Below are 26488 nucleotides of genomic sequence, written 5' to 3' on the forward strand. Positions count from 1 at the left end.
ATTACACTGTTATAAAAAATGACTGATTAGCAACAACAGGTTAAACTGACGTGACAGATTAAGAGCCAAAATGTTATATTTACAGTTGACTTCAACATTGGATCCCAATATAAACAAATGCAGGAAACTCTATGATCAACTAGGATTTGTTGAATTATGCTGATGTTAAATAAATGTGCCACACAGTTAACAACTATTATTGCAAAAAACAATACAACTATTGGCATTTTTACTGCTGGTGATGATGGTGATATGAAGAATTGAAGAAACGAGGGCTGCAGTAGACAAGTTTTAATGTTTGAGTAAACAGACTTTAAACTTTTTTTAAGAACCAAAATTATTCACAAATATCTAAAACAAATTAAAAATAAAGAATGCAGTTTAACGTTAACCTATATTTCTATCCAAGTATTTTATCACATATCTGGAAAATATGTCGACTATTTCCTTCCCACAAGTTCCAGGAGTGTGGAGGTGATTTTGTCCAGGTTGGAGTACCGGGGACGAGGGCCCCTGTCCATCCAGGCTTGTTCCATGAGGAGGGAAGGTGCCGATGAGTGGGAGTCCGAAAACTCCTCCGCGGCATGTTGGTAGTCACGAGGGTGCATGGGTTCTTGAAACCTTTCTGGATAACGAGCTGGCTCATCTGGATGAGTAGCAGGTCGCCCAAAAACCTCTGAAATAGAAACCATAGAAAAAAACTTAAAATGACGATGAGTATGAACTAACTCAATGTCTGGTATGCAGTGTTTAAATAAAAATAAATTCTTCATACAAATATACATTTCATATTTTACCCTCATAACGGCTTCTGTTTGAGTTTGTGTGTCTGGGTTCCCCCTGTACAGGATGGCGGTATTCTTGCTGCCGCTCATCAGGTATATGCTCATGCTGCTCCCAGCCTCTTTCTCTGTGATCTTCTTGAAAGTAGGGCTCTTCTGGTCGTCTAAGGTCTAAATCTTCTCTGCGTGTTGTCTCATACTGGTATCTGGTAGACAGCTCTGGATCCGGCTTTAAGTTGTTGTAGTCTTTGGAGACAGCTGCTCTACCGCGGCTGTTTTGCTACAACAAAAAAACATGCATCTGTAATTAATTTCTACTGCTTCTTAGGGAATTTAACTACATGTTTCCTGAGAAAGTGTGACCCTACACAGGGCTGCACATACCCCATTTTTCTCAGATTTTTTGGCCTTGAATTCCTTCAGCAGGTCACACAGTTTGTTCTTTAGGAAGTCAGCCTCTTGCGCATTCTCAATTTCAACGTTTTTCTAATAGAGAAAAGTGGCGGGCGAAAAAGACATAGTTAGGACCCACCCTTTAATGAATGGTAATATAACTTATAGTACATCACTGCATGTGTGTTACAGTTAAGGATTCATTATCTCACCAGCATATCAAAGACAGCCGCTGACTCAGAGCCTCCTCTTTGGTAGCTTTCAGTATGATGCGCGCTCTAAAAAACACAAACAGGTTTGGCATCACTGTAAAATATATAGCGCATAATAAAAAATATTAGCAGGTTACTTGTCAATTGACTAATTAATATTACCTGTGAATCTGAGTAAATGTCAGAATTTTGTATTCTATGGATTTCAGGTCTCAATGGTGTACCAACTGGTCTTGGGTGGCTGCCAAACATTTGATTTGGAGGTCCATACTCATCACTGAACCTTTTCAGAGGAAATCAAACACGTCCAAAATGTCATCAACAACGTAACATGTTTCAAAAGTATCAAAAGTAAAACAAAGATATCCCTATATTTAAACAACAAGGTACATCTTCACTCACATCTCCTTTGTCGTTTCCATCTCTTCTGCAGTGGCATCAGAGAAGCGACTCTTTCTTTTCCTTTTCCCATGTTCTTCGTCATCAGCGGCCCGTTTCAGGAAGCGCCGGAATGGCTCTGGGATGTCAGGCATGGGCCTGCTAACTTCCACTTGTCTCTGGGAGTTGGGGGGTCCTGGTCTGCTTGGCCCAGGGTTAGCATCTGCCTCCTCTTGATATGGTTCTCTCATTTGGTGGCCGTAATCTCTAATTACACTAAACAAATGGTCACGAGAACTGTCACTCATATGCGCAGGGAAGCTCCTCCTCTTGGCCTCTGGTTCACTCGACCCCTGCCCAACTGCTCTATCCATACTGTCATGTCTACCAGATTCCCTGTCCAGAGACCAACGTTGGTTATTACGTTCTGGAAATAACGGCTGTGAAGGCTGAGGCTCGGCAGAACGAACTTGCCCACGCCTAACCTCCTCAGAGTAGAACTCCTTCAGCAGATCTCTTTCTGGGTAGGGCTTCCTGTAAGGAGGAGCCTCTTCAGGGTAATACTTTTCATGCTGAGCCTGGCCAGGGGGCATCTCCGCCATTGAATGATACCTTGGAGTGCCACCGGGCTCAAGTGTGGCTCTTCTTTGTGGATCTTCAACAAATTCCTCTTCATAGTCCCTAGGATAATCAGGTTCCATATACTCTCGTCTGCGCAAATCACTTTCCCTGTGATCGGCCCTCTGCAGCTCATCCCCTAAACGGTCATGGCTGAGAAATTCCTTCCGTTGGTGCATTGGTCTGGCTCGGTTCAACATGTAAGGGTCTTCTGGGTGGGATGGGGGAACATTTTGTTGCTCTTGGGGATACCTCCCCCGTTGAGAGAACTCTTCCTGAAAGTCCATGAGTTTTGGTAGGTTTGATGCCACATGTTGTTTGGCCAAAGTCTGAGAGATATTTCGGTCCCTATTTTGCCTCTGCCTAGGGGGAACTTTGAAACAAGAGTAAACATATTTTAGTTATTTAAAATAGTACTCAATATAGACTAATGTGCACATACAATAGTGCCTTTACAGCTGCAAAGGTCCTCAACATCTTCCTACGTGCTGCCACACGTAAACTGGTCAACTGCAGGTGATATTTGGCCCTCAAGTATTCTTTCTGATTTACAGCAGAGGTCAATTCATCATTTGTTGACAAAAATTACAAATACATAATAATTTTAAGTAGGTGAATGCAGTAAGTCACACTAGGTTCCCTGGACAGTATTAAATGCTCCCAAACACTGAATTATACAGCTTGTGGGACTACATGAAATCATTTGTTGTCATGTGTGAGCCTATTGAAGAAATTCCCAGTACACAGAATTCACCGTATGAACATACCTCTTGAGATGTTTGATTTGCCTTCTATTCCCCTTTTCGCCATCAGCTGAAACACAAAAAAACATCAACAATGCAAATTTCTCACAATATTATTTTGTTATGATTTTAAATGTTTGTGTGTATATGTATGTAGTATGTATATATATATACTAATATATATATACTAAATATATATATATATATATATATATACTAATATATATATATATATATATACTAATATATATATATATATATATATATATATATCTCTATATATCTCTCTCTCTCTCTCTCTCTCTCTCTCTCTATCTCTCTCTCTCTCCCCTCCTCTCTCTCTCTCTCTCTCTCTCTCTCTCTCTCTCTCTCTCTCTCTCTCTCTCCTCCTCTCTCTCTCTCTCTCTCTCTCTCTCTCTCTCTCTCTCTCTCTCTCTCTCTCTCTCCTCTCTCTCTCTCTCTATCTCTCTCTCTGTCTCTTCTCTCTGTCTCTCTGTCTCTCTGTCTCTCTCTCTCTCTCTGTCTCTGTCTCTCTCTCTCTGTCTCTCTGTCTATCTATATATATATATATATATATATATATATATATATATATATATATACACACACACACAACATCTGTGGTTGCTAAAATCTGTTATTTCCCACCACTGGAGTTCCTCGACCATCTTGTCTCTCTATTATCTGTGCTCTGGCTCGGATGATCTTCCCTCCTTGGGTGATTATGTTTTGTTTATCCCAGGTCACCAGGTCTGGTCGTTTCAGTTCCTACATACACACAAAAGGCAAGGCCTCCTTATTTTTTTTTTTCAAAAAGCAAAGCAGGAACTCAAATAGGTTTGACTGGAGTTTTCTAAAAATGGTCACAATGCTTACCACATATTTCTGCCGATGTTTGCGTCCAATCAAATGACGGACCATTTCAGTTAGGATTGTAGTCTGATGACACAGCCTACATGTATATCTGGGGCCATCCTGTGGATTAGTACAAGGCAATTCTTCCAAATAGCTCAAACCTAAGGACAAAAAAAGAAAACATTTGTTTTTTTAAAAATACATTTTATTAACTTAACATGGAACAAAATGGTTAAAAAATGTGGTATGAAGTTAACCACCAATGATAGGCTCTTCCAATTTCATGTAATCGAGATAATGTACGATGTCCTCAAATATCGGTACGTTGCGCTGTCTGGCAGCAAGCCCTAAGGAAACAGAACACTGGTATTAATTTCCTTAATACGCACTTGATGTCAACCATCTCCCTCAAGCATCAATAGTGCTTGATCCCATGTTCAATTTGTATAAACAGGCCATGTGTAATATGCAAAGACTGTTTTCTGTAGCTGCAGCAGAAGGGTTGAATTCCACAGAAATCTGGCTACTATAAACGAGTACCCATATATGTTGTTATGTATGATCTCCAACTAATCATCATTGAATGCTCCTGTCCTCCAATTCTGCTCTACTTACATCAGCAGAGAAAACAAATGTGGGATTCAATCCTCTGTATCCCATGATTGTTTGGTCTTCCTGTGTAGATATCTTAAGGTGAAGAAATGTTGACCAGGATGATTTTACGGTATTGAAAAATAAGTAACACCTGGTGTGGCACTACGGCCTTGGAGTCCTGTGACATCTTATGACAAACGCAGCAAAATTCGGACGTTGTTTTGATTATCAACAGTAGAGAAAAATTTCTTTTTCCAACCATACAAAAAAAAAACCCTGAAAAAAAGTTGTTTGCCCAGGCTGCACAATAACATACTTGCACAGGCATTGTCGGGAGACATTTTTGTGGCTGTTTCTTTTATATAAATGTGATAACACGAGGCAACAAAATGTCAGATCAAACAATCAGCTTGTTTGATGTGAAGAGTTGCCCAACACATTGCTGATATTTCTTGAACGCAATGGCTTCTCTGGGTTGAACCGCAGAGATTTTTAATGAGTGATGGTGCACTTGATTGGTCATCTTGTCCATCTTCAGTCTGATACTGCCTCGAATCTAAACAACTTCAATGTAGGAGTAGGGTTCAATTATTCCTAGCCCATCATTAGACACCCATGTGTCCACCTGAAAAGAGCGTCATTTTAAGTCGACACAGATGTTTATAGAAAAGCAGCTACGATGATGGGCAATATTGATAAGACGGAGACAGCCTTGGTAGCAGTTTCCATCTTGTCTAAAGTGGTTGCAACTGTTCTTGGTTCCGGCTCACAGCTTGACATTGCTTCACAGTCCAGCCATCGGCGATAAATGGCTAATCGTTACTCCCCCTTGTGGTGCTCCTTGGATTGATTGTTTTTCAACTTAGAAAGCGTTGTTTCATGTCACCATGTCAGATGTATCTCAGTGGAGTAGAAGGATTCAAAAGTCTGGACCCAGTTTAAGATATTCCAGCAATCTATGTAGCTGTAGTGATATATGTAGCTGCCAAAATTGACTGCAAAGAAATTTGGGGCTGCCTTGAAAGCACCAGTAAGCCTGTGCTGGCCAGTTCTTTGAGGTGACTACTCAAAGCCAGCCAGTTGTGCCCAGAAGAAGCCCAGCTCACAGGGTGCTGAGCACAGCTCACCTGCTATCCAAGTTCCTGATGCCATTGCATCTGGGGCTGTATCCAGTCCAGGTGGTAGCTATATAATCGTTCTCCCGCTGGTAAATGAGTGCAGGTGTCAATGGAGGTAATTTCCTCCTAGACAATCAGTGACTGATCACTATACTAGAAGTTTCTCATCCAACACTTTAAGTTAAATTTACGCAATTTTCTACACAGAAGAACTGTGCACATTATGTGATTACAAGACCCGAACTAACAAACTTTCAGCATGCCATAAAAGATATGCTTATCCATCAGTCAATGAGATCTCTTGTCCCAGAGATATTTTCCCCAGCATGCTTCAACTGCAGAGAGCAATCATCTCATTCCCCAAGACAAGGTGAACCGTGAAATGTCGACCCTCCATCATAAACAAGGTATAAACACAACAGGCCATCCAAGTGACAATGGCGCTGACAACCAGTTCTAGTTAACAACACTCTGGGTAGCTTAAGGCAGGATCAATACCCAGAATAATGTGCCAGTTCTGGCACTTAATTTATCATGAGACCTGCATCAGTCTGGAAATCAGATGTGCTGGATTTGGACAGCTGTTTAGCCATTATCCATTATAACTATTATTAACGGATCACAACCAGTGATCTAAACATGATCTAGGCTGAAACATTAAAACCAGGCAACAGATAAGAGCGACCTCTGTTACCTTTGTGTGTGGACTGAAAAGACAGCAAATATACTCAAGGCCAGAGTAGAACAAAATTACATGGCTGAGGATGACGTCTACTTACCCGCAGCAACCAAGGCATCCTCTTTCTGCCAGGAACAAAGGGAGAGCAATAAAAATTGAGTCAGTCAGTGCTGGGTAAACAGGATACTGGTTAGAGTTCACCACTGCTACAAACAGAGAAAGAGTTATATAATGGGAAAAAAAATTCACACATAATGGTTAGCCAGAACCACAGCCCACTTGAGGTGCAGCAGAGGTGAGCATCCTTACCCATTATGATTGAGTTTTGTTCATAATAAGTGCATAAGGAAATAAGGTAGGAAAGTTAAAAGGAATGTGCGTATCTGCAAGTTTTTTTTAACAGACCTGCATCTATGAAGCCCTTATCCTGGAAAAAGGTTATTGTAACTGTTGAAGACCAGTTCTGATGTGAAAATTAGTCTGGAAACAGGGAAGTCGTATCCAGTTTTCTTCAAGATAACCAAAATGACCAAAAGAGCCAGCAGCATTTGCTTGTGTGCATTACTTCAATGGTCAGTGCAGTCTGCCAGTACTGAAAAGGACTGAAGTGCTACACAGCATGAACACGGTATCAGTATCTGTAATGCTCAGTTGTCCAATTATTCCCAAATTGTTAAGTATTGTGTCAGTGAATCTCCACTAAGACAAGGCCACCCACTTGAAGGGTGTCATCATTTGGTGGCATGCAATTTTCCTTGGCATCTGCCACTTGAAAAATGAAGACAGGATGACAAAATGGATCAAGCAGAGGAAGAGGAAATTACTATTTATCCTTGAATGATGACAAAGCTCATCTGACGTCACTGCAACCTGCTTGGAAGCGGTCACAGTCTTTCTCAGGCACGACTCAAACACACCTCAGCACCTTTATACGGTCATGCAGACCAACGGGGTACAGTTTGACTCAGCTTGTCTAAAAGGGCCATTGAATAAGCCCAGTGTCCAGCAGTATGCACTGTATAGACAGTTGTCCAGAAATCCTAAAAGGCCTTGAGGTAACAAATTTCCAAAAGGAGTTGGAAACATTTCTCTGCAGACACAGATCATTTCCAGAACATGTTTCAGTTAATAAAAGTTCCAGTATGAGAAAACCACTCAGAGGACTTACAAAAATAATAAGATGATCTCTCACGAAATACTGTTTCACAGGACAACTAAGGTCACTTGACCAGATTTGTCAATTGGAGACTTAAGCTTTACTCAAATCGTTCCAGTGTCCATTAAAGTATTCAGGATTTCTACTTGTTGTTGTGAATAAAACCATCAACAATCAATCTGGAAATTGTCATGGCTACAACCTGTACTGTTGTAGCCTTGAGTCCCAATACTTGACGAGGACAAAGAAAAATGCAAGTTCAAGAACAGATGATGACCTCCAGAAAACACATGGCTTCTTCGGAATCAAGATAATCAACACCTACAGTTCTTGCAAATAAGTTTGCTCCATCATAATCGATTACATATGATGATGTGAGACAAGGAGGCAAATATGTGTGTGTGCCATAAACTTAGTCCATCCCTGTCCAGGACCATCTCCTGCACGGGGCAATGTGCCAACAGGAGCGCAAGCGCGGTTGTGTTGTGAATGAAAGCAGTAACATTGCAAGCACATAAAGGGTCAGGTCCCTTTGAGGAAAGATGCTTTGACTCTAACCAAAAGAAGCCCTCATAACTCTACTGATGTCGATTTGAATCTGATGTCTCTACTTCTGTCCAGTTCAGCATCCAACACTCTTCATATGTTCCTTTTAAATGTATCAGATTGATGTTTTGGGGCCATGTAGATCATGAAAGAACATTCAAACTTGTTCAATATCAAATACATTTCAAGAACACTACCACAAAGCAGTTCCTCACTCGCCATGTTCCTGAGAATAACAAGACGTCTTCCACAATTAACCGGCCTTGCCCCATCTTCTTCCTTCATTTGCGTTTCATGGCAGCTGGGATCCATACATGTTTAATTACCCCATCTGCTGGACTGTCCTTTTTCCAATCTATACCAGGATTGCCACAGCATGTGTGAAAAGGAGCAACAAGGAAGTGAACGTAGGTGCATGTGAGAATAGTGATAAATCACTAGCGGTGCCTGAAAGGTTACCCCAGTGCCGAACCAGGAACTGTGTGTGAAAGAGACAATAGCCTTCTTGGTGACCAAAGACAAAAGTCTGTAAGCTTTCATTTTCCCTGTGACTGAACACTTAACAGTCACTCAGTTGTGGTGGCCAGGATCCAAAATCCAGATGTTGTCAATGACTTCAACAATAGCGAAATATCACTTTAAGATGCTCCTTGTTTCCTGCTTTGAGTTTTTTCCCTAAGTTGTAGAAAACCTTTGAATGAACAAAAAGGAAATAAACACAAATCATGGTAAAAACTCCAGTTAGAACTGAGCATTAGTTGTAGACACACAGCTGCCATTGACCGTAGATCTTCCTCCATCAGTAAACATTGCTGTGTACCTTTAAATGTCCTGGTGAAGTCAGGTGTATCTTGAACAAGGTATCGCCTCTTATGGATTTTTCACAGACCTGAATTAAAAGAGAAAAAGTGCATCTATCAATATCCTACCCAACTACGATGTGTTACCAATTTATTAGGTGAGTTGCACATAATTTAAGTAGTCTATGTCATTTGCTGCTGTAACAGGGATGCTAACATGTTAGTGTCACGCAGTTCTAGCAGTCAGCAACACAAACCACAAATAAAAATACAGCTTACGCAAAAAGTATCGTTACTTATAACCCTTGTGAAGAGGAGGGTTTATTTGGTTTATTTCAGGTGGGTTGTTTATACTGTATTTGATGGCTGTAGACAGTAGCTAATTTAAGCCCATGTTTTAACCACACAGCATTTCTATCTTGCACCTTGCAGTCATTAACTTCATTAGCTAAGCTAGCTCGGTGCATGTGAGCTAACGTTGGCTAGTTTACCGTGCATTCGATAAATTCAGCCTCTTCGTCGTAAGGTGTTTCGAGAGAGTCCATTGCTGGGTGGATGTTAAACGACTTGCGTTAGCGGTAACGTTGCAAGACACCACTTGTAGCTTAGCTTAGCTCTGCGACGTTTATCAAGCTAGCAGAAACAACGGAAGATTCCGACGCTACCAAACGTGTTTCAAACGGCAAAGTTGTCAGTTAGCTCGCAATTCGCGCGTTGTTATCATGCTCACGCTATCAAATTAGCCTATGCGTGGTCTGTATTGCATGTATTGGACTTCATCTAGTTCTGTTTATGTCCGACGGAATTACTGAATTAACAAAACATGTGGGCACTTCCTGTATGTTCGCTCATCTCGTCCTTGAACACCCGCATGAGCGGGGTCGCCCTGGTAAGCAGCAACCAACGTCAAAGAACCAACACGGTATACAAAACGAGCGCACTCCACAGGAAACGCGGAAGTCTCGATTAAACCTGATGTGCGCCCATTTGCGCCCCCCTTCGGACAGGATGTTGGTTGCAATCAGACTCAATGGTACACACTGAGGACAGGACTGCAATGGTTTGCAAGTTTTCTGTTTATTTGGTTCTAAGAAGAGTTTGCTTAGTATGTACAAAAACAATCAGCTTAAGTCTGGCTTTGGAAACTGGGGCGCCTATCAAGCAGTGTGAGGCAACTGCACAGCATGGTGTGGACTTAAGGATCAATCTATGAAGCAGTATGATACAGTAAACAAGACAGCGCACTCCTTTGCTCAATATGTCAGTAAAGTGGGTTCAGCATCACTATAAAGAAGTGCCTCAGTAATTTGTCCGAGTGAACATCTTGCAAGCCATGTTGACATGGATACAAATCATAAGCACTTACAGGTAGAACGCCCATTATATTTACATGCAAATTTGACTATGTACACACACACACACACACGCACACACACACACAACCTCTCACAAAGAGGCTTTACGTAAACAATAATTACATATTTTGATTCGCTTTCAGGGACATGGCTTACTACTCAGTTTTAGAGTGGTTTCCTAATGAAGTTCTCATGAGAAGGCCATATCATACTGCATAATAAACAAATGCTGCAATGATCTATAACCAAGAGTTGGACAGATACATTTACAGGAATGGTAAAATAAAGTTATGACGGCAATCTAAAATACAGCAAATTATTATGAATGATCACACTAAGGGCATACACTCTGGTGCATAATCTTAAGTCAATATAAATACAAAAATATCACACCAGTATCACCCATATCACCTTAAAGCTGATGTGCAGGGGCCAAAGCATGAGAAGGCCTGTGTATGGTTATTGTAAACCTTATTTTACAATGTACTGACAACATACAGCACATTGGGATGAGCACGCAGACAAGAAAAAGAAGACATTTCTGTAAATAAACGCCATGTGGATAAATAATCTGTAGAGAACAGAATGAGGACCACAGGTCACCATACAGGGGCACACAGACACTTTCCAAAATCAGGTATGGTAAATGTCACTGATCAAATTAGATGGGTTGAGGTGTTTCAGGAGGCAGGAGGGTAAGGTATCTGATCAGGAGGTTAAACCTGAGTCAGTTTGAAGACTTGTAGAGTCCTCCTGGTAGATTGTTCAGGCGTGAACGCAACTCCTTCCGCACCTGGGTCACCCTCGCCAGTTTGCGTTTGTATTCCTGAAAAAGTCCACAGCAGAAAAAGACCATCAGAACAAAAGTCTGAGGGAGTTTTTTTTTTCTTTTTGTAAGTCTCAACAGCAGTTTAGACAAAGACAATTAGTAAAAAGTTGTAAGCAATGTGATTAAATATTCTGATTCATTGGTATGAAGACCATGTAAAAATTGAAATAAGCTCATGTCACTAATGCATTAACTTTCTATTGATTTGTACATCACAGGCTGTGGTGTCAGTTAATGTCTAACTGCAGTTAAATAACACAAGTTTTCATTTCTGGCCCAACACCCCCATGAAAACATGTGGTCTCATCTGACACCACCACCACTTATATGTAAAAGGTTGTGTGAGCCCATTAAGTACACATTTTTGGCTGTTAAGCTTACAACCCATTTGCCCTCATTTAAACTACTAAATATGTGAAGACATTTACTAAAAACCACAGGTTAATGCTGCCTGCTTTTACTTTCACTTCCATCCATGAAACACATTAATGGCTGCTACCAAGAAATACAACTTTTCTTCTTCTAATAGTTTTAAAGAATGTACTAAGCAAAGGGGGTTCATGTCTTTAGCCTCATTTGACTCTTTGTAGTAAATAAAACCAATAAGTCAAATGTTTCATCTTTGCTCTGGATTTGCTGCACACATGTGTTTATTTTACTGTCGACGTTTCCCAAACAGCCGATGCAAGTAAGTGTGTTGTGCAAGAACACATTTCCTTGGGCCACAGGAAGCTACTACATCACATCATGTCATCAGTACTGACAAAAACCTCCTCAATGAGTTACGTTTACAGGGGAAATAATCTTGCTTAATACTCAGATTCCCCAAACCTTCCTTTTCTTTTCTTTTCTTGGCTTTGTATTGACATTAATTAGTTTTCCCATTTTTGAGCACACCTACAACTGCTATTGGATTTAACTTATTTTAACCGAGGGTGAAGCTAGCATATACTTTGTGTACAAAAAAAAAGGAATATCATCATTGAAGACCATCTCTGAAATTGGAAATTCTGCACACCATGAGCTCCAAATACAGCAAAATAAAACCACTCACAAAATCAGTTTTATTTTTTATTTTCAGTTTGTTTTGTTTTTTATTACAAAAGACTGCGTGAAGATACAAATATGAAATACTTTTTCCTCTGGGTGTCCTGTGGATAAAGGCTGGACAGTTTAAAAGAATGTCCATAATAAAACAACAACAAAAAATCTGCAGTGAAGTTTTTCCAAGATCAAATATTTTGGTCCATACTTACCTTGTGGGAGGCAAGTGCACATTGAATGAAGACTGAAACGAGCTTAATGACCAAGGCTAAAAAAACAAGCATTTCCCAGTGATGGGAAAAACTTGGATTTCAATCAAGAATCTTTCTGCTTATTGTATTGGAAACTGAAAACTACAGTCTGATTTAGAAACAAACGGGCACTCTAGAGAAGTAAGCAACATGCTGAAATACATGAAAATAAATGTTATGTCAAAAAGGTTGATAGACAAGAAGTGTGAGCACACAGATACACGTATGGATGAACACAAAGAATCAATATTGGTGACTCAAAGGTGAGGAAGACGGATAAACAATCAGTAATTAAAGGAAAGAAAAAGTGATTTACGCACTTCAAGTTTCTGCTCGTTCTGGGTCAGGCCATCCTTCTGACTTTGCAGGAAGACCGTTAGTGTGCGTGTGAGCTGCCTCCTATCGTCAATCTCTGCCGCCAAGCGGCCACTGTAGTCTGCTAGCAGCATGCAGGCCTCTTCCACCAGCCGGGAGAGCCGCTCCCCTGACTCCTTATCTAAAGTGAGTAGTGGACAGACAGCAGGACATAATGCTTAAACATAACCAGTCAAGGGGGGTGAACTGGAAGTCATTCAGCTATTCATCAACACTGGTACAATGTAAATAAATACTGTATAATCACTGGCAAATCAAACATTGTTCCCTGTGGAAGATGGAGACATTATTGTCATCTGTGTAGTTTGAGACAGTTTAAGGCACCTCAGTGTTTTCAAGTGAAGGCAAGTGTGCTACCCTTTGAAGCCTTTTAATGTGTAAAGTGTCAAATTATATTGAATATATTGTTTTCCTAACAATGATCAATAAAGTTTAGTGAACCATCTCTGAATCTCGAGAATAATCATCTTCTGTTTACACAGCAGTCACCTCTCTTTTTTCAAATAAAAAACAAATACATAAATGTGAACTCTGGTCTCCTGTATTGAATAGCAGTGTGTCTACTTAGTACCCCACTCTAATATCCTAGAAAACAATTACTGTACTTTATGAGCTATTAGTACATGTGTTGTTGTGTGTGTGTATACATTTAGTATACAATGGCATGCTGTGCCTTGCCTCCTACCTGTGATCCTGTGAAGCAGTGACGTGTCCTGCACCTCAGCAGGAAGGGAGGAGATTCGCTGACGCAGCACTGAGTCGCCAGAGGCTGCATTTTCCAGCTCCTGAAGAGCTCGGATTAACTCTGCTGTCTGAGGGAGAGAGAGGGTGATAAGCAGGGAAGAGAGGTGAGAGGAGCAAAGGCAGGAGAGAGGCAAAGGAAGAAGGCAGAGGATAGTTAGAATGAGTTTGCGTCAAACATGACAAATATTGGAGAGGTGGCATGGAATGGAAGTACTGCAACGCATCCAGCAGCTGTATTAACTTATAGTAAAGTATCAGTAAATTACTTCTATGTGGCTAAGTGTACACTTTGTAAGTATGATTACACTATTTGTCTATGTCAGCACCTGTGGAGGCTCAGCTGGGGAACTCTGGGTGGCAAAGTCCTCATCATCTGGTTGGATCTCCTCGTATGTCCTCTTCTTACTCTTCTTTTCTCCATCTAGGATTTAAAAGAAAAGACAGAGAAAACGTCACAATGGTGCACATTTTCTTTAAAGGGGCTCTGTGTAGCTTTCAGAAAACCCTTTTAATTAATGCATCACAAATTTCTCATGGATCTTGGTGGAAAAAAATCAGGCACATTTAGATGGATGGTGATGAGTGAGTACAAAAGGGGACTGTTGGGCCTTGGCAGGGGTATGAGCAGTACTTACAGCCTGTGCTGCTACACGTTGGTGTTGAGTGAATTTACCTAGGACCTGTGAGAGCTGATCCAGCAGGTTGTTTTCGTACACAGCTCTCTCCTGCCAGATGGACAAAACCCGACCCAACTGTTTCTTACAGCCCTCCTCCCCATCTCTGGACAGAAAAAAACAGCTTTGTAACATCAAATTTATATTAAATAATTTTCAAGGATCAACAGCACCCTTGCAATACCGGCAGGGTGATGTGAATCACATTTTCATCTCCTGTTTTTAATGTCTCTAAATCATCCTTGAAGGAATCCGACTACAATTTCCTTTATTCATTTTAAAATCAAAATTGTATATTAATACATTAAAAATGTCATTATTTCAAAACCAGACAACCAATTAACAAACACATTACCCACTCTTACTCTAACCCACTACTAACTCAACAATACATCCTCTGGAGTCATTTACAGAAATGTAGACAATATAAACATACTAAGGATTCCGACCTGTATACATGTTTGAATGCATCAACGATGATCGGCGCAAAGTCCTGGGTGAACTCTGGTCCTTTCTTCTTGCTGTTCTGAATGACGTCGTTGGCCAAATAAAGGAAGGTCAGCTTGCGTGACACCTGAGCTGCATGCAATCAAATATACATATACACATATTACACTGAGGGATTTGGTTATGATTTACAAGTCTGAAAATTTAAGCTGTGCACCACAGTGGTAGGAAAGCACAACAGGTGTGTTTTAAATCACAGGTTTAACATTTTAAGATAATAACTAATGATTCATCAATTAACTTAAGAAAATGAAAAACTACAAATGAAAAGTACTACAGAGGTTTCAAGGAAAAACAATAGCAATACAAAATGCAATTCCATGTTGTTCACCCCCAAGTCAGACTATTGCATATGTAAGCAAATTCTCCCACAGCTTTCTTATTAAGAATGAGGCTATTCAGTCACACTCAGTCAGTCATACACCATAGTTTATTATTCACTATAGTTACATCTGAGCCCATAGGGGTTCAGAAGTAAAGGGAAATAATTTCTCATTTAATTATTTACTTTCCTCTCTCTAACGACTCAGCTTGTTTTTTTTTTTGTCTTTTTCCAGTGTTATCCACAAACATGTACTTCCTACAGTCACATCCTACAAGTAATAATGGCTATGTCTTTGTTGTTTTGGGACTGGTCACAGTCAACACTGAGCTCAGCATAAAGCTCCAGAGAACTGTTTCATCTCTATCCCCACAGCCATGCATGGCTAAGACTAGCTCCTAAAATACAACATCCACTTGAGATATCATTAGGTTGTTTACTTGCTCCCTGAGGAAAAGTGTGCTAGTATTAGCCACAACTAATACTGGCACACCGAAAAATATCCACAACAGCTCAATTATGTACTCATTATACTGTAACTATGATTTAATGTGGATCGGTCTGATCGGTCAATTAACGTAAAATACATACATGTTCCAACTGACATGCTTTGAATGGCACCTTACTACACAGACCAGCACGGTGAAAGACTCTTTTACAAGTGTGTGACATGTTGTGATTTAGAAAACTATTATGAAACCATAGTGACCATTAGCCAAAAATAAAATTAGATATAGAAAACCCAATTAACATTGCAATTCACTGATCGCACTGTGTTACTTATTCAATGTCGGAAAATGTAAAAATGAAAATGTATGTCACCTGTTTGGTGTCACCTGTTTGATGGCGTTAAGATGTCGTATATATTATTGATGACTTATTCTTAACTTAAGTATGTCTGTGCCTTAAAGAAAAACATGATTGAGAGACCACTTTTGACCTAGGTAATGGTTTTTTGTATCCCACAAGAAATCCAGGCCCTCCATCAGCTTCAAACAGCAGAAACTGTATTATCTGGCCAACTGCCCACATTGAAGGTTATTTAATTCTAATCCTGATCCAGGATTGTCCACTACTCCACATGGCTCGCCTATTTCTGGTATTCAGTGTTCTTTAAGAGTAAAGTGTTTAAAGTACAAAATCGCTGGAGGTGAACTTCTCAGCAGTCTGTCAGGAAAGAAAGTTGATGTCAGGTAAACTAAAACCTGCAAAAGCTGGGGGTTTATTTGGCCACTTGGGGCAGAAGAAACAAACACTGTGAACCAGACAGACATATTACCACCTTTGTAAGTTGATACAACAAATTTGGTAGTAAACAGTTGTACAGTGACATTTTGGTATTAAAATATCTCAATTGTAGCTGCTTTAAAGCTGCATTGGTCGATTTAATGGCCACTTGGGGGCAGTAGAACGTGACGTTAACATTGTTGTTAGGTCAAACGTGTTAACGAACAACTGCATAGTTACAGGGCTCACAGATGGGGAGCTACATGCCCTGTTTTTGTCTTCACCAACAGTGATAAATACTACAACAGCCTTAAATCAGCGCTTAACTATTGACTATACAGCTGTTATTTTGTTTACTAAGGCTTACATTATCTTAGTTAGAATTAAGAAATCTTAGGGGTCAATTTACATACTAATGTCATTAGACAAAACATGGCTAACACATAAATAGATGAACCCAGAAAACACTACTGGTTTCAGGACATCTCAACATTACTGTTAGCCAATACTGACCAGTCATATCCTTTTTTTTAACTTGTATTACTCGAAAGTTGGCTAGCGTTAGCATGGCTTTGCTAACAACAGCTCATGGTCGACCTACTCTAACCTTAGCTAAGATAGTTTGTATAATAACAGCTAACTTTAAGGCTTTAGCCGGAGTTAGCCAGCTCCTGTAGCAAAAGGCTAACGTTATAGGTCACTTGTTTGTGACTTATCCAATCATTTTAGCGGTCTTTAATTGTGGGTAAACTAGCTAGATCACGTCAAACTTACCTTTTTTCAGTTCGTTGAACCAAACATTAACAATGGTCTTCGAGTGTTTTCTATGATGAATGAGCCACAACGACAACGTCTGCACACTTTGCTGAGAGTTGCTAAGCTCGGATAGTTTCTTTTCTAAAGCCGCCTCAGAGAAAGCTGACATCTTGGCGAGATTTAGGAGTACGAGACCCTCGGAGAGACAGCTTAAAGGTTTCTCCCAGATGTGTTGTCCGCAGCAAGTTAGCAAGTCACTAGGGAAAATGTAGCCATCCAAAATAAATGTCAAACGCTGCCTATTTCTATGCAAAGACCGGGTGTTTAAGCTAACTAGCTACCGCCGTCCTCCAGTAGTGCGGGGCGGCTTCTTTAGCTCGGGGCGAAGCACGGCAACCTGCGTGAGGGGCTTCCGTACGGCAGCTGTGTAGCGTTCACTGCACATGGAATTTACAGATTTCAAATGTGAAAAATCCAACCTACCGATATCTGTAACTAACGTCAAGCATTAGCTCTGGCATAACATATATTTAAAGTATAACACATTCCTTTTTAAGTCCAGTTGAACGCAAGCAAATAAATACAATATAGTAATGTGACAACTGAGTGTGCACACACCCTTAGCCCCCCCCCTCAGGTGATAGGCAATAAGCGATTACTAATGTAGTCAATGCGTTTAGTGGAGGATAGGATAGCTATATTTCAACCTCCCACATGTAAAATACTAAAATGTGTTTACAAAAATCAACAGACTATATCAAATGGTCACAAATACAGTCCTTGTTTATAGCAACATAGTATTACTGCTGAATGATGCTTTCCGTGGGTTTATGTCCTTAAGCTGATAAGTTACCCTCATTGTATAGCAATTGTGTAATGGTCTGAACACATCTTCTTTCTGACGGCATCAATGGAGGGTTTGAAGACTTGGACATTGATGCTGGTGTACCATAGGGAGTCATGCTCGGTCAAAGGCTGTGTTAACAGGTGAACATGTTGTTGAGCTTGGAAACTTTATACAGCAGACTACAAACACTTCACAGTAAGCAGTTGTGGAAGAAGTTGAAATGTTTTACTTAAGTTACAAAGAACAGTGTGAAAATGCTGTTACAAGATAAAGCCCTGGATTCAAAATTCTGTTGAAGTAAAAGTACAATCTTTACAGCAAAATGTACTTAAAGTATAAAAAGTCCAAAAGCTCACAATGCATCCTGTTCCCTTTCAGATTGTTAAATTATGAAGACTTATAAATCTTTTTGACACAATCGATTATTGTGTGCAACAAGATTTTAAAACAAAAATAATCAGGACTTAACGGCTTTACTTGTTAGCTTTGTTACAGGACAGTTTACAATTTCATCATAAAGTACATAATGAGTGCACGTAGGGCGCAGCATAGCTTTTAACACTTTTTAATCAGCAACACACCCGAAAACCAGGTGAGGCCTTTAATATGTAACAATGAATCATATTTTTAAAAAAGTTGATCATATGTTTATGTTAAATCAATGTAACTACAGCATTTAAGTAAACACAGAAGTACACTATTTCACTTTGAAATGTACACCAGTCGAAGTATAAAGCAAGATAAAATGAATATGATTAAGTACAAGTTCCTCAACACTGCACTTATAGGCTGTACTGAAGTAAATGTATTTAGTTACCACAAATAACAAAAGAAAATCAATTTGATCTCATGGTCATTCATACATCATTGTCAACATACATAAACTATCTTCAGTGGTAGACAGAAGAGGTGAAAATCCAGCCATTATATATATATATATATATATGACCTTGTTTTTCAACATGGACATTTTTTACAAAAGCTGATACAAATGTATTCAAGCACAAACCTTAAGTGAACCGTCACTTATCTAATGAATGTTTGTAGTTATTCAGGCACAGCTTGTACATAACATATTGGTCCAAACGAAAATGTAGGTGTAGGTAGTTAAATATATTTAGTGACCGCTGTAAAGCACAGCCTGAATGAGAGTTCAAACTTTCACTCTTGTTGTTCTGCAGTAATACAATTTACAAAAAAAGAAAAGAAAAAAAAAAATTACTGAAAAACTGTACTACAAGCAAAACATCGCTCCAGTAGGAGATTCCCATTTCTGACAAAAATCAGACCCGTTTAGCTTGCTTTCGAACCCATGCTGTGAGTGCGATTTCATTAAATGGAGACGCTGGTCCCTTGAGCAGAAATTTGGTCTCAGTTTGGTGTGGCAATATATTCATAATATGAACAGGCGCACATAAATGGAGTTGTTCAATTTAAAATGACCAAACCAACAATTCTGAAATCAAGGTTAGCGTGAGCTCCATATCACAGCTGGATGAGGAAATTGCTGGTCAGGGTTTGTCACAGGTCCAGTATTGTGGTTTGGGTCAGACATCAGTCCTTGACCCACTTGCATGGCTTGCTGGGCCATAGGTTGCATCATGTAACTTTGCGGAGCTGTCTGGACATGACCAATGCTGCACCCCATGTGTGTTTGCCATTGTCTCTGTTCATACTGATGAAACGGTATTCTCTGCACTGGTGCAATGTTGCCACTGTGAGGAAGGGAACCTCCTACATGAGGATGCATGTTGACCCAAGAAACTCCTACATGTGAAGCTAGTTCTCCTGACAAATCATCCTGCCCCACACTGCCTGTCACAAGACTTGTGGGATTTTGTGCCATGTATTGATCGTGGGGCTGTTGTTGGTAATAATACTGAGTAGCATCTGAGTTCATCTCACCCAATCTCTCCTCTCTTGACACATCAGCTCTTGTGTCACCTCTATTCTGTGAGGTTGAACTGTACCACGGCTCAGTGAACCCCTCCCCATGTCCAAAGGAAGAGTTATACACTGGCCAGTCCTGAATGTGGGAAACAGAAGGCGACAGCCACTTATTTTGTGTCGGTGGGCCTTTATACATCTCACTTGATCTTTCTTGATAACCAAACTCTCTGTTGTCATTGTATTCCCCATAAAGCCTTGGGTCTTTTGTCAAAGTTTGGTATTCGGACTGGTTAAAATGCTCATTGTCATTGAAAACACCATCCACCTTTTGATGATAACAAGCAAAGTTTCTCTCCGGTTTCGTGTATTGACCAGCATCAGCATCTCCGCTACAGAGGTCTCGGTGATGTTCTTCTGGCGTAAGTTCTGCAACAGTATACAGAGTGTCCCTGTCAAACTCACACTCCTCTGCCTGAGACTCTGGCGAGGGGGTGAGATCTGAGTCGGATGGAGGCAAGTATCCGGATGCCACAGGCAGGCTGTCCACGCTGAAAGATGTCCTCTCCAGCAGCACTGAACCTTTGGTAAGAGGCAGGCTTACCTTAAACACAGTATTTTTCCATTTCCTCTTCCTTCTCTTTGATGTAACCTTCATCACTACGGCACACTTCTCCGGCATTCCTTGATTTGAAGTCTTGTCCACAGTTAGTCCTTAAAGAAAAGTGTTAATTGGACCCACAGAGCATTAAAGGAAATCACAAAAATATTCACTTACTTGAGAAAAAAATTTTTTTTCGACCCTTTCAAGTGTACTGTTGCTTCCAAAGACGCACACAAACACACACCTTTGGAAGCCATTCTCTTCTTTTGGATATTAGTACGTGTCCATCCATTGCACAGCATCTTTATGCCTTAAAGAGACAAAAAACAATACAACGGGTATACAAAGAAAAAAATACAAACATGTATAAGTCTTTGCACTCAATTACTGAGGTTAAAGAATAAGTTAAGAGTTCAAATAACTGGTTCAGTGGTTGAATGCTGGAAAAGAATCACTGAAATGTTTGAACAAAGATAAAATGATGGAGTTAAGTTCTATGAAAAGAAAAACAAAGAATACAGTTTAAAAAGGGTGAATAGACAGTTTCAAACTTCAGAGCTTGTGGAGCATCATTAGATGCACAGTGACAAGTATCACATGAAAAAAAAAAAACACAAACCACTGTAATGTGAAAGGCGAGAGTTAATTATGCATCATACTTACATCAAAAATCACTCCTCTTGAGCAGAGATTTGGAACTAAAGATGTAAACGCTTTTAAGGCCAAACAAGAAAACAGTGGATGGAAATGCATCTGTACTTACACCAGTGGTAACTTTTGCCAGTCAGTTGGACACAGAGTAATTCTGGTACGTTTACCACCTGGAAACATTACATGATAAACATGACAGATGAGTCCAAATGAATTTCAGATCTTGGTGGTAAAGGAAATAGGAGTCATAAGGCAAAGATAATCTGTGGATAAAAGTGAATATGATACCTTCAGCTCTCCTCTGCCCTCCTCTTGCTCCACTTCCCTGGCCAGCGATTGGAGAAGCTGACAATGATCATTAACGTCTGCCGTTATAACGTCCACCTGCTCAGGATGAGTTTCCATCTAAAAAACAGATGTTTTTTTAGTTCACTTATAGTTCAACCTAGCTTGTTCTCTAAAGACTTTGAATGGTAAAGGATTTGTGGTCTTTTACATATTAATGATTTGCAACAAACTGACCAAGTAGTTCCTGAGATGGGATGAACTGGTCAGGTGATCAATTATGTCCCTTTTGCTGGACCTGATGCGGCAGCAGTGACATAAGAAACAATATGTGCGGCCAGCTTCGCTTCTGCACTCGACCACGCGGAAAAGACCTGTTGCAAAAACATATAAGCAGAGTTTTTGGAAAATACACTGATTCACTTTCTACCAAAATTTTAAAACTAACTACAGTGATAACGTGGGTTACACGTTGTAGGCTTATTGCTGCTCGCTCTTAGAGTTAGACTTGATTCTGAGGCAAGATACCACCAGCTTTTTGCGTACATGTCGTCAGGTCTGCAAAAGTTTGATAACATGATCAATACCACTCTCAGACATGAGGGTGGTATTGATCATCTCATCTCAAACAGAGCGCGAAATAATGTCTTTCCTTAAATGGTTCACTTTCCTTTAAAATTATCCATACACATGTTGTTTGTACAATTTTAGTATTTTCTGAACAGCTTCAACGCTGCAACAATATGAGTAGAAGAATCTCATCTTACAACCTACTGTAGCTGTGTACTTACTTAAATACTGATGACAAAAGTCTGACATCACAGTTGTTGCTTTCTAGATTTGTGCTTACCAATAAGAGGCTTGCATCCTGTATAGTCATCAAGAGGGCTGTTTCTGTTCTCAGACAGCAAAGGAGGCTCAGGTGACACCTGGGCATCGTCCAACAGTGACGTACATGTGTTGTTTATCCAGCCGTCTGAGATCAGCGATGGGGGCTTGTTCGTATCTTCTAAACTCCCAACGATCGTCTTGGGTGATCTTGGTTGGTTCCGGGCAAGCAATACAACCCTACTTGATTGGACAGGAGACTGCTCTGGCTGCAGCTCTGAATGTCTCCCAGGTTTACCCTGTCCATCTCTTAATACATTTATCAGATTTACTGCTGAAGTGTTAGAGACAGAAAGAGACCCATATGGAGTTATGAAAAAAAAAGGAATATGTACAAATGGAAATAATGCCACAAAAAACAAAGAGAGTGACAGACATAAGCAACTGGGAAGACCGAGAAGGGATTAAAGGACATCGTACAGGTTAAGACCACTGTTCCAAACAAGTGAATAGCCACTGACCATCGTTATCACTGCATGTAGCCATCCTCTGGTAGACGGTATCTTGAACCTCTAACAACTTAATATGAAGGTGCAAAAAGATGAGTACTTATAACCAAAACACTCAAACACTAAACATAGACACAGTAAAAACAACATACACAGACATCTCCTGGTCCCTCAATTCCCTCAAGTATCTTGGCTTTCTCCATCAGTGGCCAGGCCAGCTTGGAAAGGTCAGAGTTCTCCTTCCATTCAGACACTAAGTGAGGGTGCCAGATTTTCTGTCAAGCAAAACAGACCACCTGTTAAGGAACTAAATCAATGCCGCAGATGAACTTACCATCATGACCTCCTCTACAGTGCTACTTACAATGTAGTTGTATCTGTGGAGGCTTCCCATGATGTGGTTACGGATGTCAGCTTTACTGACTCTACACGCACACACCTTACACAGGTAAAGTGCTTCTCCTTTGTGTGTACCTGCTTTCACACATTCTATTATACTGCCCAGACCTGAATGTAAATAAAATGACAAATTGTTTCAATACACACACATACGCATGCACACACGTGCACACACGCGCGCGCACACACACACACACACACACACACACACACACACACATCCAAAACAGGGATTTGTCGCGACATACCAATAATGGGTTGTAGTCTGTTCTTGTTGTTCAGATACACCTTCAGAGAATTCACCAGCTGGCTTTGAATAGAAGCCCCTAAACACAGAGAATGCATCAGACAAAAATAATTACATCAAATGGTGTAAGCATGGTAGCACACATGCAGAACGTCAAATACCTACCCTTTAGTGCTTCTACTGGCTGCATTCTGCAGTTGTACAATCACCACCTGCACACAGTTGAAGTGAGGAAGTGAGCGATGAAGAAAATGTGCATTTCATGTAAACACAGTTTTTTTATGTCATGTGACCTTATGGTGTAATCAGTTATTCTGTGCCCAGCACTTGTTTTGCTTTGTGTGTAAGGCAGGACAGTGACTTTGATAAGAAATGAGGAGACGATGACACTAATTGTTGGACATAAATATTTGCAAACACATTGGAGGTGCATTGACATTGACAGGAGTCACGTAGGTAGTAAGTGTTTCATTGCGTATACCACAACTCTGAAAAAATGTTGATTGGTACAGAATATGAAGATAGGATCAGAGTCAGGATGGAAACTTTGCTCATAGCCTAGACGCCTTTCTGTGGTTGTAGAAGTATAGTGCCCACACAAGTGACGCTGGATTAAATACCAGAAATACAACTTCTTAGTTGTGAGACTTTCTTCAATCCTCACTTGTGATGAACAAAACAGCAGAACTTGTGTTCAGCCCAAAAACATGCCAAATCTTTCTCAGTTTTACCAGAAACCAGTTTGTTCACGTGACGTATGGGAGGAGAGCTCTGAGCACATCTTCAAGGTCCTTCTAATCATGACTGCCACAGAGAGTGCAACAAATATGCAGAGAGTTTCAACAAAGGTTACACTCATTACTGTTTGTTACCACTGTTATCATACATGGTGAGATACTTCTTAGTACATTTAGCCCATGTTGTGTGCATATATGGCTATATACAGCAATGTAACATACTCTAGAATATGGTTTATACGTCTTTTGGACAGCATTAAGATTTATACCTCAGAAAGGCAGACTCCCACACATTCCTTTACAGGAACAGAGACCGATCCTTGTGTGTGTCTCTTCTGCAGTGGGGGAGGATGTAGTTTGGGTCAAACCTGGGATGGTGTATGAGCATGTTAATCAAGCACTGTAGTGTCCTGGCCTACAAATCTCGTTCTCTATGTTAGACAACATGTTTACAGACACCAACAAATGTCACATAATCCTGTTTTTTTCCAGTGAAAATTGTGATTTAAAAAAAAAAAAAGATTGATCCCACTAATCATTGATTATATTTGAATTGCAATGTTTGTCAGAAATAATCACAATATGATTTTTTTTTTTTTTTTTTTTTTTTACCTTAACAGTCCTAATTCTGCTCTCATGGATCAAATTACTTATCTTGATTCACCCATCTTGCATGAAAACTTGTTACTACTTTAAATTATTGTGAGCTTTGGGACAAAATGTTTTACGCTGTTTTTGTTATATCCCTATGTCTATTTGGTGTCATTGTACTCCTTACATTTAAATAAAACAGCCAGACCCTAAATTGAATCAACCACCAGATGGCGATGCTAAATCATCATACTGTCCGGACAGCCCCCGTGTTCTCCCTGCAATGAGGGTCTGATGGTGATTTTTAAAGTTTTAAATCTAAGAAAAAAATTAACAAAACCCTGAGTCAACACGTTTTGAGCTGATGACTTACTCATTGTGGTTTCATGGTCCCGCGTCACATAATTTAAAAGGGTACAATTAAAACTGTTCCTTAATTTCAGCAACCGTAACTGAGGTGTAATGAAACAACCACATGAAAGATAATTAACGTTACGCCACTATATGGCTGACCAGCTTCAGCTAACGTAAAGACAGGACTTTAACACAGGAAACTGCTTATTTGGGTCACGGGTGGAACCAACAGTCAAAGTTGAATCACCAGAATAATGTTCAATAACACTGGAAACGCTTTCTGTCACTCTCCTGTCTGTCTGTTGAGCTAAAAAACATCAGTTAGCAAGCTAGTTAACTGACGTTTAACGTCAATTAACGTTAACTCTGTAGGAACACTTCTAATTATTACGTTTCAGTCGTTGTGTCATCTATCACTTTAAACTAACTTGAGCTCGACTTTAATGTGATTTTATTTTATATTTTTTGGCACAGCCGACCTCTTATCACAAACAGTAACGGGTGCCATTAACGTGACAAACTGAACCAACTGCTCACCTCGTGTTCGATTAAAACTAGCCAAACAACAGATGAGCTAACTTACCGGTTAATCGTCAATGTCCCCGCTGTCTGTCTGTCTGTCTCTGGGCTCCGCTGATACAGAACATCTGCGAAGAATACCTTTAACAAACACGAGTTGAAGAAGTTCAGCAACACTTCCACTGATTGATTGACTTCCTGTTGCGCCGAGAGAAGTGAGACAGAGTTCAGTGTGTTCTCTGACCAATCAGACAACAGGGTGTGTGTGTGTGTGTGTGTGAACCTGTATGCTATCTCTATGAGGCCCCATTTCAGATCCAAAGCATTCTTAGTGAGGGTATCTCTGCAATGGAAGGCAGTTAAAGCTCAAAGAGGCTGAGAAAGATTTCATCCCAAACACTCATGCAATGTCAGAAGTCGTCTTTAACATGTACGGCCTTTAGGTTGACATGATGGCCCCTCGACAGTGCTTCTTGAGCTGAAGCCAGTCTAAACCTGAGAGACATCATATTCTCTAAACGCAAGTCTACATTCATAATCGACTCTATATAAAGGGGGTCATTTACAAAATCAAAGGTTGTAGCCCATATTCTCATGTTAAACCAGCGCAGACCATGGTATTCATCCTGTAACGCTAAAATCAAGTTTTTTTTTTTTGTTTTTTTTACAAATATGCAAACAATGTTCCTGTAACTATACCTAAAGCTGTCACACACGCAATGGAGTATAAAGTACAATATTTCACTGTGAGATGTGATTGAGTCAACAACAAAAAAAAGGCTGCATAAAGAAGAATTTGAAGTGTACTTACCGTAGTTACATGACAAACTCTGTGACATCACTGGCAATGACAGCGACCCCCCTGACAGTGGAGGACTAAAAGTGCCATAATTTTATAAATAAATACACCATTAAATAATTGATTAAATGTGTCGTAAATTCATTAAATGTGTCATTGATTCATTAAAATTGGAATTGAATGTGTCATTAATTCATTAAAATACCAATTTATTTATGTAAAAAACATATATAATTATTTCACTATTTAATTATTATTTAATGGTCCTGTGTT

General features: G+C 40.0%; 3 protein-coding genes across 6 annotated transcripts; all 3 read right to left on the reverse strand.

Annotated features, from left to right (window-relative positions):
* Positions 1-276: 276 nt before the first annotated feature.
* LOC115579083 (uncharacterized) lies at positions 277-9771 on the reverse strand. Of its 3 annotated transcripts, XM_030412565.1 has the most exons (13): positions 9366-9771; positions 8895-8963; positions 6473-6497; positions 4242-4328; positions 4003-4142; positions 3775-3894; positions 3151-3196; positions 1790-2756; positions 1550-1670; positions 1388-1453; positions 1167-1268; positions 798-1062; positions 277-676 (listed from the first exon to the last, which is right to left on the reverse strand). In XM_030412565.1, exons 1-13 carry the CDS (start codon positions 9417-9419, stop codon positions 441-443), a joined length of 2298 nt encoding a protein of 765 aa, XP_030268425.1. In that variant the 5' UTR covers positions 9420-9771; the 3' UTR covers positions 277-440. The 3 variants fall into 3 exon arrangements, with proteins under 3 accessions (XP_030268425.1, XP_030268426.1, XP_030268428.1); XM_030412566.1 differs by lacking the exon at positions 6473-6497 and having other exon boundaries at positions 9366-9580; XM_030412568.1 differs by lacking the exons at positions 4242-4328; positions 6473-6497 and having other exon boundaries at positions 9366-9431.
* Positions 9772-9932: 161 nt separating this feature from the next.
* Positions 9933-17392, reverse strand: LOC115579566 (regulation of nuclear pre-mRNA domain-containing protein 1A). The gene is made up of 7 exons (XM_030413130.1): positions 16977-17392; positions 14596-14725; positions 14146-14252; positions 13799-13893; positions 13414-13540; positions 12674-12849; positions 9933-11055 (listed from the first exon to the last, which is right to left on the reverse strand). Exons 1-7 carry the CDS (start codon positions 17125-17127, stop codon positions 10957-10959), a joined length of 885 nt encoding a protein of 294 aa, XP_030268990.1. The 5' UTR covers positions 17128-17392; the 3' UTR covers positions 9933-10956.
* A 616-nt stretch (positions 17393-18008) lies between these two features.
* LOC115579477 (uncharacterized) lies at positions 18009-25690 on the reverse strand. Of its 2 annotated transcripts, XM_030413023.1 has the most exons (13): positions 25481-25690; positions 24222-24320; positions 23381-23427; positions 23217-23294; positions 22934-23076; positions 22722-22844; positions 22582-22639; positions 22083-22394; positions 21470-21606; positions 21236-21352; positions 21060-21117; positions 20541-20606; positions 18009-20406 (listed from the first exon to the last, which is right to left on the reverse strand). In XM_030413023.1, exons 3-13 carry the CDS (start codon positions 23403-23405, stop codon positions 19274-19276), a joined length of 2250 nt encoding a protein of 749 aa, XP_030268883.1. In that variant the 5' UTR covers positions 23406-23427; positions 24222-24320; positions 25481-25690; the 3' UTR covers positions 18009-19273. The 2 variants fall into 2 exon arrangements, with proteins under 2 accessions (XP_030268883.1, XP_030268884.1); XM_030413024.1 differs by lacking the exon at positions 24222-24320.
* Positions 25691-26488: the final 798 nt, after the last annotated feature.

Source organism: Sparus aurata, chromosome 3, assembly GCF_900880675.1.
Source record: "Sparus aurata chromosome 3, fSpaAur1.1, whole genome shotgun sequence".
Classification (NCBI taxonomy): Eukaryota; Metazoa; Chordata; class Actinopteri; order Spariformes; family Sparidae; genus Sparus; species Sparus aurata.